The sequence below is a fragment of the Homalodisca vitripennis genome, chromosome 5 (assembly GCF_021130785.1).
Source record: "Homalodisca vitripennis isolate AUS2020 chromosome 5, UT_GWSS_2.1, whole genome shotgun sequence".
Taxonomy (NCBI): domain Eukaryota; kingdom Metazoa; phylum Arthropoda; class Insecta; order Hemiptera; family Cicadellidae; genus Homalodisca; species Homalodisca vitripennis.
In genome coordinates this window covers 93,602,932-93,616,789 of record NC_060211.1, presented here as the reverse complement: position 1 = coordinate 93,616,789, position 13,858 = coordinate 93,602,932, and the positions used below count along the sequence as shown (strand labels likewise).

General features: G+C 32.8%; 1 protein-coding gene across 3 annotated transcripts in view; it reads left to right on the top strand.

Annotated features, from left to right (window-relative positions):
• Positions 1-10,545, top strand: part of LOC124362535 — a 127,572-nt gene extending 117,027 nt beyond the window's left edge. For all 3 annotated transcript variants that reach the window (XM_046817127.1, XM_046817129.1, XM_046817130.1), the window contains exons 4-8: positions 1,759-1,916; positions 4,500-4,693; positions 5,857-5,979; positions 6,282-6,826; positions 7,325-10,545. In XM_046817127.1, coding sequence (XP_046673083.1) covers positions 1,759-1,916; positions 4,500-4,693; positions 5,857-5,979; positions 6,282-6,826; positions 7,325-7,891 — 1,587 coding nt within the window. In that variant the 3' untranslated portion in view covers positions 7,892-10,545. The remainder of the gene's footprint in view (positions 1-1,758; positions 1,917-4,499; positions 4,694-5,856; positions 5,980-6,281; positions 6,827-7,324) is intronic.
• The last annotated feature ends 3,313 nt before the right edge of the window (positions 10,546-13,858 follow it).

Below are 13,858 nucleotides of genomic sequence, written 5' to 3'. Positions count from 1 at the left end.
TACTGGGGCTCCTCGACCAATCCATCTGTTTGGATATGCTTCATTTAAAAATTCTCTTACTTGTAATGTGTAATGAGCTGGAGCTCCATCCTGCATGAACCACATGTTGTTGCGTGTGTATAGTGGCACATCTTCGAGTAACTCATTCAGATTAGTCGTCAAGAAATGTAAATAATTTTCACCATTGAGCGTATCAGGTAAAAAACTAATAAAAATTTTATCACCCAGAATAGCAGCCCATACGTTTATAGAAAACTGATATTGGTGACGGTTCTCTGAAATAGCACGTGGATTTTCAATTGCCCACATGTGAGTATTGTGGGTGTTAAGAATAGCCATTCTTGAAAATTTTGCTTCATCAGTAAAGATAATGTAATTTAAAAAATGTGGATTTCTGCACCTTTGGATAAGCCATTGGCATAGCTGAACACGAGGAAAGTAATCTCGAGGCAAAAGAGCCTGGACCCTTTGATAGTGATAAGAATGCAACTGCTGCTCGTGTAAAATCTTCCAGACAATTGAATTACTAACACCGAAATCCAAGGCTAGTTCTCTAGTACTTCTTCCAGGATGATTCTCTATTTCGTCCAACACGCCCTCCTCCAATTCAGCTGTACACGTTGTACGTGGCCGTCCTTATCTACCAACTTTTCCAGATTTAAAGGTTCCCGTCTCGCTTAGCCTTCTATGAATGGAAGAAAACATTTTATGAGTCGGTAACTGTCTATGAGGAAAATGTTCCTGATAGAGTCGTCTAGCCTGACGACTGTTGCAATGTGCAAGACCGTACATTAAATGCATGTCTGCCATTTCACCATTAGTGTACATAATATTCATATTACCTGCCATGATGAATAAGATATTATTAGCTATCAAAAATTAACTTCAACGGCACTCGCACTAACTTGTATTAAAGTACAGATCAACACACGCACTTAATGAGCAATGGAAAAATTGCTGCTTGTAATGTTTATTTAAATTATTATAAACAATGTTACATTGTTAAAACATACGTTTTAAATAGAAATTATTTTGTTTCTCAAATCAAATATTTTAATAAAACGGCTGTTTTAATTTCAATATTACATTTGTAGAGAGCTTAACAGATTTTGTCTATTTTTCATGCGTTTTGTATGTAATTAAGGATTATTTTTTAAAGTTTGCGTTTGTCTATTATAGACTTATTTTACATCTTTCTCTTCGAAATTAAATTTTCTACAAGTACCGTGAAAAAATATTTTGTGTTTATTGTACATTTAACATAGTAAATCTGCTTCAAACCTAAATGTAACTTGTTTTTCGGGACCAAGTTTCGCGTATTTCGTCACATATCTTAAAAATTACTGTAGCTACAGGTCTGGAAACGGTTTTATTCAATTTTTCAGTTCATTTTACATAAAGTACGCTAAATTGTACATCTTAATTAACAGCCAACAAATACCCGTAGGGCTTCGTTGCAGCAGGGGAACTGAAATTCACTTGAGGTATAACTGGGTATAACTGGTAACTAAGCATTTTCGGACCTATGTTAATTAGACCTTTTTTTCTTATTTTGATGTGAGGAATCACGCCCTGACTTATGGGCACCTTTTTTCAGAACACCCTGTATAACAAACCTTTACAAGATACACGTATGTGGGAGTCAACATTTTATCTACTCAAATTCTTTGAGATCATCTTTTTTATATTGCCTTAATGTAAAAAACCAATTAGTACATTAGTACCAACCACACAAAGTTTAAAATATTTTGTGACCAGGTAATGTGCGGGAAGGATCACATGGATGTACACCTGTCGTTCACCCAGCCGTTCGAGGGTATCGTCTCATCCAAGGGCCAGTACGGCGACCCTCGCTGCGTCTACGTCCCTCCGTCCACGGGCAAGACATTTTTCTCCTTTCGTATAGCGTACGCGAGGTATGTGTAGACAATATATAAAATGTTATTTATTTATAAGTCTTCACGAACTGTATAGCATGGAGTATTACAAGCTATAATGACTTTGTCAATTGTTTTTCATTGATTAAAGAAAAAAATGCAGTGATTCTAGTGGTATTTCATAAGCAGTTTGAATTTTGAAGCAGTTGTTTGGAGAACATGGGTTGCTCTGGGAGCCATGTTTAAGATTTCAACTTGAGGGCTGTGGCAGGAGGGTTTTATGTTTAATAAATACATAAGGATGAAAATCCTTAATCCTGCAAAGAAGGTTCTTTCTCAGCTTGTCTACACTTCCAAGGTTGTCCAGCGAGCTTTATGGATTTTAAGAATTCTAGTGAGGGTACCCTGTTTGGATGTCCTGTACCATAGCACTAAAATGGATTTTGACTAATAATAAAGTGACTGCCAGAGTCACTATAGTGATTTAGAAACGTTTCATTCTCCTGACAGCATAAACAGCAGAGTCAGCTGTCTGCAAATGGTATTCCTCATAATATACCTATTCAATCAATGGTGATTCCCATAAAAATATAATACTTTCTAATGTAGGCTCTGGCAGAGCTGAGATTTGACACCCTCAATGCCAAAACCGATCTGCTTTATTTTTTGAGTTTGACACCTGTCTCTTGAGGAACAGAAGCCAAGGGTCATGTTCAGAATTATGTATGCATTGACTTTCAGAGCCTCTGGTAAATCTGACTATAACACTATTTTATTAGTGATGTTGTCCATGAACATCACTGAAGTGGTATGTTCCTTGATGTAATCAGGAAATTTATTAGTCATGAGCACTAGTCCAAGAACAGAACCTTTGGGAGCACATCTGTAATTTGTGAGATGGTTCGCATATTACCAATTGTTGAAATGATCAAGTCTACCAGTTACATTCGCTCCTCCAGGTTCAGTTACTTGTAGTTCCCTGTATACCAAGATATTCCAATTTCTTTATTACACACTCAAATTGTAATTATCTCCTATTAAGTTTAAAGGTTTGCAGTAATTGAGAACAGTGGTCATTGTGAATTTGTGGTGTTTCAGTTGGCCTATGATGATTTCAATCAGCTTTTTCATGGCAGTAGTTCGTTGATTTCCCTTTGAGAAACCTATGTTGGCCTTTTTACATTAGCTCATTTTCATTCAACAGTTTAACAGCCTCTGAAGTACCATCTTTTTGATAACTTAGTGATATTATTGTGATAATGGATATAGGTCTATACTTTCCTTATTCTGTTCAGGCTTGTGCTTTTAAATGTTTGATAGATTTTATAAATCTCAAACGCAGAGGGGAAACTTCTATATTTAAAAACCTATTTATATGATATTCCACGGAACTACTTGGTGCCATAAGTTATTATTTTAGATAACATATTATCTATGCAATATAAGGTGTTGTTTGTTAATGTAGCAATGATTTATAAATTTTATCTCGTTGGTGGGTATGGAAATTTCAACGTTTATTTGTAAAAATTTATATGTTTGTATCCAGTTGATAGGCCTATCAGTCATTTTTAAGATGTATTCAGCAACTTTGGAGGAAAGTATGTTCAGTTCCTCTGCAACATCTATTAGCAGAAGTTGATTCTCATCACTGTTAATGTGCATACAGTTTTTTCTTATGATTTGTTTATCAGAAAGTTCTGTGATCTTGTATTTTCTCAATGAGCAATGAGTTGTAATTTTAATTATGTGCTTTTGTGCAGTAGTTAGTTTTCTTGTTTCTCATTCCTTACATTAGACAAGATATTTATTTATTTACTAAGGTATTTAGAACATTATTGAAGGCGCAATAATAGAAATCATATGGTGACTATTAATGACTAGCAAATGCTATTCCAATTTTGTTTAGAGAAATGTGATAATTAGTATTGCATGATTAATCTGTTTCTTGAGTTATTTTTTATGTAATTAGCAGTTAGTAAATATATCCAGAGAACATAACTTTCTGGTCAGAAGTCCTGTCTCTATAACCTTAACAACAACTCTTGCAATGGGCATGTTTGTTCATATACTACCTATTGAAGTAGCTGTGTAAAGTGTGGTTCTTTTTGGTGGAAGGCAAAGTCTTTGTATATCATAAATTAAAAGTTTGTCCTCCAGTCTTTTTATTTGTTGAATTTGGTGTCATGTTGTCTATTTTAATATTCTTCATGATATAACTGTTTATTTATGTAGCATGGTATTATTTACAATGTGAATTACAACCAGATAATATCTCTGGTCATTTTACAGTGGACTAATAATGTTTACAGTTTTGTGTTGAAATTCTATAATACTTAAAATGTTTACAACCGTAAATACTACTAGTCAATTAATATTTTGGAAGAGCTCTCCTTCTTCACGCATTTTTTCTCCTCTGCAGGATGTTCCAAAACCAGCAAGCCCCTAGAAGATACTCTACTCCTTTACTAGGATGCAGTCAGAGTCTGACTGCATCTTTTATTCTCCGAGCAGTATTGTAGTGTTGAAATTACGCTAATTATTCATAGTAGTTCAAATGGATCAATAAATTTGAGATTTTTTTTTTTGTGTTTGCTAATGTTACCACACCTGTGGGTATTACAGGTGTGGCACAAAGCCTGACCTACATGGCCAGTTCTATGAGAACACAGTGGTGGTGCAGTACGACAAAGATCTGCTGGAGGTGTGGGACGAGGCTAAGAGGTTGCGATGTGAGTGGTACAACGACTACGAGAAGACAGCATCTAAGCCACCCATGGTTATTGCTGATTTGGATGTCATACAATTGGACTTCAGAGGTTTGTACAAATAGAACAGCAAATTAAAAATTTTATTCATGAAATTTCCATCATACAAAATAATTCATAAGTTGTAAAGTTTCATTATTAGTGTGCAGGTTTTTTAAAGTTAGATAATCTAGGCAATTGTAAATTATTGATAATCAAAGCACAAAATTGTTTTAACTGTAGTAACATAAGGAGTCCTTCACTTTTACATATGGCCCTCAAAGAATACACTCATAACACAGAATTTGCCAAATCTTGAATATCAGTCTTACACTGCTAATTATAAAAATAAGTAGATGATCATAAATTCTCCTGGTAAAATAAAGATTTGTTCATTAATTTGTTTATGATAATGTTACAAAGGCTTTGTTTCATCTACCAAATAGGGAAGAATGCTTTCCCTTTGCCTAGAAAACAAATTACATACAAATTGTTCAAATCATCTGCCATTTAAAATGTTATTAAGTTTCATGACAAATCTGTTCATTTAGTGTTTTTTGGGAAAGTCTTCACAGAAAGTTCCAGTATACCCATAACTCAAAACCCAACCTCCAATCATCTGTATTGCATTTAAGACTACTACTATGTGGATCATATGTTTCCCGGGAGATTTCATTTCTGGCAGGTTTATACTTTCCATTGAACCTAGACTGGGTACAGCAAAAACCGATGTGTCTGTGGAACCCTATAGATGTCCTGGAGCAGCACATCACTGACAGCAAATGTCAAAATATTTTAATGCAAGGGTATAGCGATAGGTCAAATCTATTGCGGGGCATGACTATTGGAGTTGGTGAAGCTCCCTAAGTGTTAAAAGCAGTTGCTAGTCTAAATGTAAGGGTATACCACTGCCTGCCCATTTTGACTGGAGAGGCTGATACAGCGCTGGCCTTCCCTTCTTCCAAGGAAACACGATTGAGATTAATACCCAAAATCCTTCTTCATGGATTTTGACAGGAGGAAATCACTACGCACAACCTTAACAATACAGAATATCCTGTCACTCCGGAAGCAGCGCAAAGGTCCTTTAGGACTAAGTGCAATTTCTAACCTCCTTGTCAAAGAGAACAAAACAAATTATGGATCAGACACAAACATTTGATCATTCATAACTTTTACGCAAGAATGACTACACTGATCAACAGTGTCACAGAAGATGTTATTGTGTGTTTCAGGAGACAACGTGGACTGCTGGATGGAGATTCAGCACGGCAAGGGTCCGTGGGCTCCTCCAGTTAGTGGTATTGTTCCCCTGGGCTCCACCCTCACCCTGGTGGTCGCCATTAACGACTACAGAGGTTAGTACATTATTAAATTTATAACTTGTGATGACTAGCCAAAGTCCAAAAGCTTATGATCCATTCAAATCATTCATTGAAAATAATGAGTTCAAACAAATCTTGTTACTGTTTTATGAACTAGTCTATTGACAATGTACATGTTGACAGTAATGCATTAAAATTTTAATTGTCACTTTTATTTGTATCATAAATGATCTATTTCAATGTATTGTTACCACTACGTAGGCTGTAATTTACAGTCTAGAGAAAATATACTCCTTAATGTAAAATAATGGTAAACCTCATGTGAATTACTGCAGGTGAGTTCGACATGCGAGTGAAGTCATGTGCTGCATCAGATGGAGGCGGGCACATCATCCAGTTAAGTGATGAGCACGGTTGTGTGCTACGGCCTAAGATGATCAGTCGCTTCCTCAAGGCGAGGATAGCTGACGAGAGAGCCTCTGTCATAACGTATGCATTCTTCCATGCCTTCAAGTTCCCAGACGCTCTCAGTGTTCACATCAAGTGCAAGGTGGAGATATGCCGGCACGGTTGCCTGGACCATTGTCAGCTTGGAGATAACTATGGAGGACTGCCGGAGAATTACAGTCCACTGGAGAGACGAGATCCAGTCCAGCCCAAACCGACATCCACTCCAGAGAAGTCTGAGCCACCGCAAGACAGTTTTGATGATTTGATATACGATGATATTACAAATGTCGGAGATGATAATAGTGAAAAGAATGTCGCGAGTATTCCAATGGGAATGAACCAACCTCATGCTCAGCAACAGGTTTCCGGAAAGAGTCCCCCACCGATTCATGAAGTTCTAGATGATATTCCCATTCCTAGACCGTTCCAGGTAAACAATCTCAAGCAATGATAGACAGAAAATAAGACTAAAGTTAGGGTGTATATAAATATACTACAGTATATTAATAGTTAATATTTGTTTCAAAATAATCTTTTTTTTTCATTCTTAATATAATCACAACTACAAGGAGTTATAAACAGTTTTTGTTTCAGTATGACATTTATAAGTTATATGAAGCTTTCCTATAAGAGGTGACTTTTAGAATTACTTTTTCTTCCAGTATGTAAAATGTTATTATTATAAGATATCATATAACACCATGTAACAGATGTTATTTACAAAACTAATAGATGAACATTTCTTTTTGACCAGACAATTAACTTATCAAGTTAATCTTCATTCGTAAACATTAGGGACCAGACAGTTGAGTTGCATGAATAATTAACACCTTATTATGATTATTGCCAATATTGTCTTATTTTATATTAGTTAAGTAATTATAATCTTTCAAATATTTTTATCTCTCGATGCTTTATCATTTTACAGGGACCTCAGATGCGACCCAATGGACCTCAGGAGCGTTTCCCTCATGGCCCAAGGAACCTGGACACCAACTCCGAGCCAATCTTAGGTACTCTGACTGTGCCTCCTGTTTCGCAGCGGCGGCGACGCTCTGTTGTTGTGTCGGACCGCAAAGTGCGCAGTGCTGATGTGGGAGTTAGCGGGTTGTACGAGGTTATCTCAGAGGCAGACTTAGCCTTTACGCCAGACAGCCGTGCTGAAGCGGTCACAGTTTTCCAGGGACGCATCAGGGAGGAGGTGGTTTATGGCATCTGTTTGCCAGTGCCTGGATTCAGCTTGTTGTTCTTCTTGGTGGCAGTGTCGTCGGTGGTGTCTGCGCTGGTAGCCGGGTCTCTCCTCTACCGCTACCAGGTGCAGCGTGAGACACAGCAGATTGTGGCACAGCAGCAGCAGCAGGCGCGCCAGACCGGTGCCAACACGCTGGTGCTCAACTCCCTCACCAGCTGGATGGCGCTTAGACTGCTGAGAGCCCGCATCCAGCAGCCGCCTACCCCCTCGTCGCAACCCCCCTGTGTCAACCACACGGGCTGACTCTCGCTCGACCATACCCAGTGACATCGGTATTGTCGACAAACGCTCAGTTCAAGATAATGTGTATTGTGCCAAAGAGGTTAATTAGTTTATTGTATAAATATTTGACAGTTTAATGAAGATTTTAGTGTTATGACAAGCTGTTATTATTATGTTTTTGTTATTGTTATGTTGTTGTGTTGTGACGAAGACAGCTCAATTAATTTATGTTTTAATAAATAAGATTAGTGTTGGTGCTCTTGTGAAGTTTGTAGAATAGTTTGTTAAGTTTTGAATACTTAGAGTAAGTAGGTTCTTGAAACCTTTTCTTTTAGACTGTCATGAATATCAAATCAAATCTATTAAACCATGTGACTATCTAGATATAATTGTGTTCTTTGTGTTATGTTACTGAGCTTTAATTATTTATTAGACCAATTTAAAAACAAACTTATTTGAGTAAAATATTCCATATGTGTAACATTGTGTGTTTTGTGTTGTTTAAATTTTTGCTTTACTGAAGTCTGTAAACATATGTTTGATTAAATTGTAAACATGTTATTGTTTACCTTGGTACTAAATACCAAAAGTTTAAATATAGCACAGATTTAGACCAAGCTTGAAATTAATATTGTTTCTAATTTTGATAATTTAACAGAATACATTTGAAAATAAGCATATCTTAAATTCTAAAACGACATTACAAACACAACAATTCAGCTTCAATACGAGTAAAACAAATTTACGACGTACTCTTTGATGTAACAAGTCATGGATCTATGCCTTTTTTATTGACCGATAATCATGGCTCACCTTTTTATTAGATTGCTCAATTAATGATAAAATAGTTTTAAAGTAGAAAACTAAATAAATGCAACTCATTAAAACAAGTTAGTGCAATTTAATCATTGTAAACCTGGAAATAAAACATCAAAATAGCCTTGCTTAATTACGCTGGGGTTTTTTTTCAACAGCTATCTGAAGTTCAAATGTAACTTCTTTGGTATGAATTTTTGTGAAGTATAAAAATTGACAATTTAATCTCAAAATTCAAATTTTCACTTTTATTAAGTTTAGTTAAGCAAAACTGCATTATGATTTCAAATTTGTACAAATTATATATTAATTTACAAAACCAAATCAATTCCATCTCATAACTCTTAAAATATTGTTTTTCCTTTACATTCGTTTTAAGATTACATTCAAATATTTCTTTAGATTTATATAGTACCACCATGGATTTGGTTTATTATAGACCAAAATTGGTAAAAGCCAGATTTAAAATTATAACTATTTGTTTTTTTTCAAATAAATTACTCTCTCCTCATAGTTTTTTGAATTAATATTACAGATTTCCGAAATCTAAAATATATTGAATCTGATTTAAATAATGATTTTACTATTTTTGTATTTAGCAAGATACAAGTTTTCAATAAATAACTGAGAAAAAAGAGGGGTAAATGAAATTTTCACTTTTTCAAAAATATTTTATTAGTTGTTCTACTTATAATGTGCAATTGGGCTAAATGCTCCTTTATTATAAATAGCCTAAGTCAAGATGGTGCATCAGTGGTTTAGAGTAGCAATATACATTATATTTTGTGTATGATATGCCGTGTATATATTATTATGTAAAAATTTATACTTATAATTCTTAAAACCAGAGTGTCAATATTTATTGCATATGTCAAAGTATTATTTCATGTTTTATGCCAGTTGTTTGTTAGATGATGTTGAGTTTACTATAATAGGCCCATTTTAAAGGCTCGTACCTTGTATACTCTAAATGACTTGTACAAATTGTCTCCTCCAACTGTTATTTTACACTTGAATTTGTTTAAATATATTTTAGCCATTTCTGTGATATTTATTAGCACGCTTTTTTATAAATTGTATAGTTTTATAGTTAAAGCATCTCTTTGAAATAATGGATCATTAGGGTTCAAAGTTAATTGCACAATAATGCACTAAAACAGTTAATCGAGAATAATTATAATTTAAACTATAAAACAAAATGTAAATGTCTTCACATTAAAAGTTAATATCTAAATTACCATCTACAAGAACTTCTCTGAAAATCTTTTTAAACATAATTCATCATCTTGGTCTTATTCGTCAATCAAAAAGTTATAACTATTTCCCTAAATTGATGACAATCTTGTATTGTCTATAATAAACATAGTTTTTGTTTTTTTTTTCTCATTCAGTGCAACATTATAACATAAAATATAATTAGAGATATAAAACTCCCAAACTTTTCCTACAAACTTAAGGTGTAGTACTTTTGGAGGAAGCAACCTTTACAAAAATTGAAAATTGTACAGATATTATCATCTTACTATCTTGGGTCTATGAGGGTATTGGTGAAGGTGTGTGGCATTATAAATAATATTAATAAATAAATTATAAACTAGAATAGAACTTATAAATATGTAATATAATATAAAACCATGTTTTCATCAAAAAGTCTCAACCTGTTAATTCCAATATGTGTTCATCAGCAAACGGAACGTTTCATTGCATGTGTCAAATTTTGTACTATCCTCAACATATAATTAATTTATGTCTCGCTCATAAACCCACCAGTCAATAATCCAAAAATAGCAATACTTATTAGTAATGTAAATAAAAGATTGATGTTAAATTATGGAAATAAATTATTTTACACACTGAAATGATGCCTTTTATTTTTATTGACAACGAAATTTGTAATATATTTAAACCTCCAACAGCCCTTAGTATTTTCCATAAACACCAAGCCGATTTTACCAGTTTTTCAAGCTTTTTTCTAACATCTGTAAAAAATTGTTTTTTACTGCAAACCTAACTGTATTTGGTATCATTTGTTTAAAATGAACAATAAAATACAATGATTATAAGTAAATAGGGTAAATATCTATATTTACAATTTTTACGGTAATTGGGGACATGTTTTTTGTTATTTGCATGTAAAAAAGGGAAGGTGTTCCTGAAAAATATAGTGCAGTATATAAATTTCAAATTCCATGATAAAAGGTAACAATTTTAGTCTAGTTTCCTAAAATGTATAGTTTTGTATGAGTCTTTGGGTAAATAAATTAGTTTTAATGCAAAAACAAAGTAGTACAAGAAGTGTGATCAAAAACACACAAATGTGTAAAAATGTTTATAAATTATTATGAACTGTAAACCTAACTATATCTGGTATAATTTTATTTAAAATACACTTGAAACCACTATAATAATTAATAATTTGAGAAAACCTAAGGTTTTAATTTTTTATGGTCAGTAAAAATCAGAATTTGTTGTAATATGTTTCTAAAAAAAGGATACTTACTTAATAAAAACAGTTATTGTGTTATTTTATTATAAACCAAAAAACAAAAAAAGTGGGTGAAACTAATTTTTCTGCAAAGACGAAAACAGTAACATCACTCTAAAATTACTCTGCTATCATAGAACAATAACAAAAACCAGTCCTGTGTTCGACAACTCTTTACCTTTCCAATGGTATATGAATCACATAGATACTTTATTGTTTACTTACTATAACAAATGAGATTAAGCGGGCGGTCCAAATCAATGGATATCCGTCGATTGGCTAAAATAAATAACGGATATCCGTTGAATGGTAGTCGAAGGGTTAAAGTAGCAAAAACCCAATTCTTTACATGTACATTACATTTTTTTTATTATCTGCTTAAATAAAGCTAGACATAATTACCATCAGAATCACTGACTACTGATTGGTTACTTCCAGATGTGCTACTGACTCGAATTTTTGTACAGTACAGTAGTGGAGTTTATGGTACACTTAACAAGCTATGCCAGGAATATAGTAGTTTTCACTAAGAGCAAAAGCGGTTTTGCTCCATGTGGCGAAAAATGGTTTTTATCGTACAGGAAACAAAATTAAAACTTTATTTTTTCGAAGGAAACATTTTATTTTATTTTTATTACATAATAACTCAACACAGTAATAATGTTAAGCATATCATCACATATCAAAGCAGCTGTATTCTTTACATTTACTTCTACTGAAACAATAACAAAGTTACTGCACTGGTATGCGCATTAGCGCACTGAAAAAACTTGAATTGTGTGCCAGCTGATTTTTTAGATCTCTGTTATATCATTTTATGGAACAATTTAAGTATAAAAAACAGCCGTTATTTGTGCAATATGATAAAAAAAATTGTTTCATTTTTATGTACTCCAAATTTCTGGAAAAATATATAGAAAATATTCAAACTGCTGTATATATTAATATTGATAATATTAATAAATTGTTGTATTAATTAATTCAATGTAAATAAATTGATGTATAAATTAATGAAATGATGGAATACTTGGTAAGCATTTGTTGAGACAAATATATTCCAGAAAACATTTAAAAGTTCTTAAAACATTAATTTGGATGAAAATACACTATAATTCAAGTAGCTAATAAGTTTTTTTTTTTCAAAAACGGCAAATCTATATATTATATACGGAAACCAGAAATTAGGCATCAAAAAGCCAACTAAGGTTTGGATAAGTTCAATCAAGAATCAAGAATGTTACTGTCATTAAATACATGGCAATAGACAAAAACAATTACTATGACCTAAAATTACAAATGTAATTGATTATCCTGTAATCAGTCTAATTTAACTAAATATATAACTACATGTACATAAATATAAATAAATAAATTATTACATACACACTTAGATTAAAAATACATGTAAAGCAATAAAATTAAAATCTTTATGTACTAATATCACACACCAGAAAAATCACTGACAGAATAAAATGTATTTACTTTCAACCAATTTGAAAGAATGTTTGAATCAACTGAGGCTTTCAGACCAAGCCACTTTTCGTAGTTCATTAGACACTTTTAATTTCATAAATATATGACTTTTTCGATTTTTCTAGTTTTATGGAAATATAATTAATCATATAGCTTCTTCTGGTATTATAAGTGTGAATTTCATTTATAATTTGAAAGTGATTTAAGTTTTCTTTAACACTGATTAAGGTAAAATATATTTTCATACACGGAAGAGTCATTGTTTTAAGTATAGAACAACCTTTAAAATGTAGAACACATGACTATCTGAGATATTTGCTATTATTCTAATAGCTTTTTTCTGCCATATGAATACCTTTTGTGAATGGGAGCTATTACCTCAAAGTGTTATGCCATTATAATAAATGACAATTGAAGAAAACATAATAAGCTGCAATTAACATTGAGAGCCTAACACGGGCTTTTTTAACTTTCTTAATAAATAAGTTAGTCTACATAGTTTGACACACAACTGATTCATTTGAGAATCCCAGCTTAATCTGCTATCTACATATAATCCTTGCAGTTTTAAAGGCTTGGAGTCTTCATTTATATACATATATATGCATTTAATGAAAAGACAATATTTTCAGTTTTACTGTTATTAACAAGTAATCCATTAACTTTAAACCACTCCTGCTACTTCCATTGAGTTATTTTCTTCTAACAATAAACTGTTTAAATATTTACTTTGACTCAATAGAGTAGTGTCATCAGCATATAACACTGATTTTCATGGCATATTGAACGAAAAATCATTTACTGTAACTAAAAACAGAAGGGTCCCAATACAAAGCCTTGTGGGACCCTAATCTGGGTTGTTCTTGATATTCTACAACCATTTGTTTTCTATTACTTAAGTTAGAGGAAATCAATTGCAATTCCACATTTCTAACTCCATAACTATTAAATTTGCTTACAATTAAATCATGAGAGATGGAGTCAAAGGCTTTTGTGAGGTCTATTAAGGTTGCACATGACAAAAGTTTATTTTCAGTTTTCTAAAACATTTTTTACTATTGTTTTTCTATGGCTTTTGTTTTATTCAAGTTTGTTTGTTGTATTCAAACATTGTTGTAAAAAGTGAACTAAGTTGATCTTTTACACAACTTTCAATATAGGTACAAAAGAGACTGGCCGTTAACTAGAAGGATGTGATTTATCAAATTTTCTAT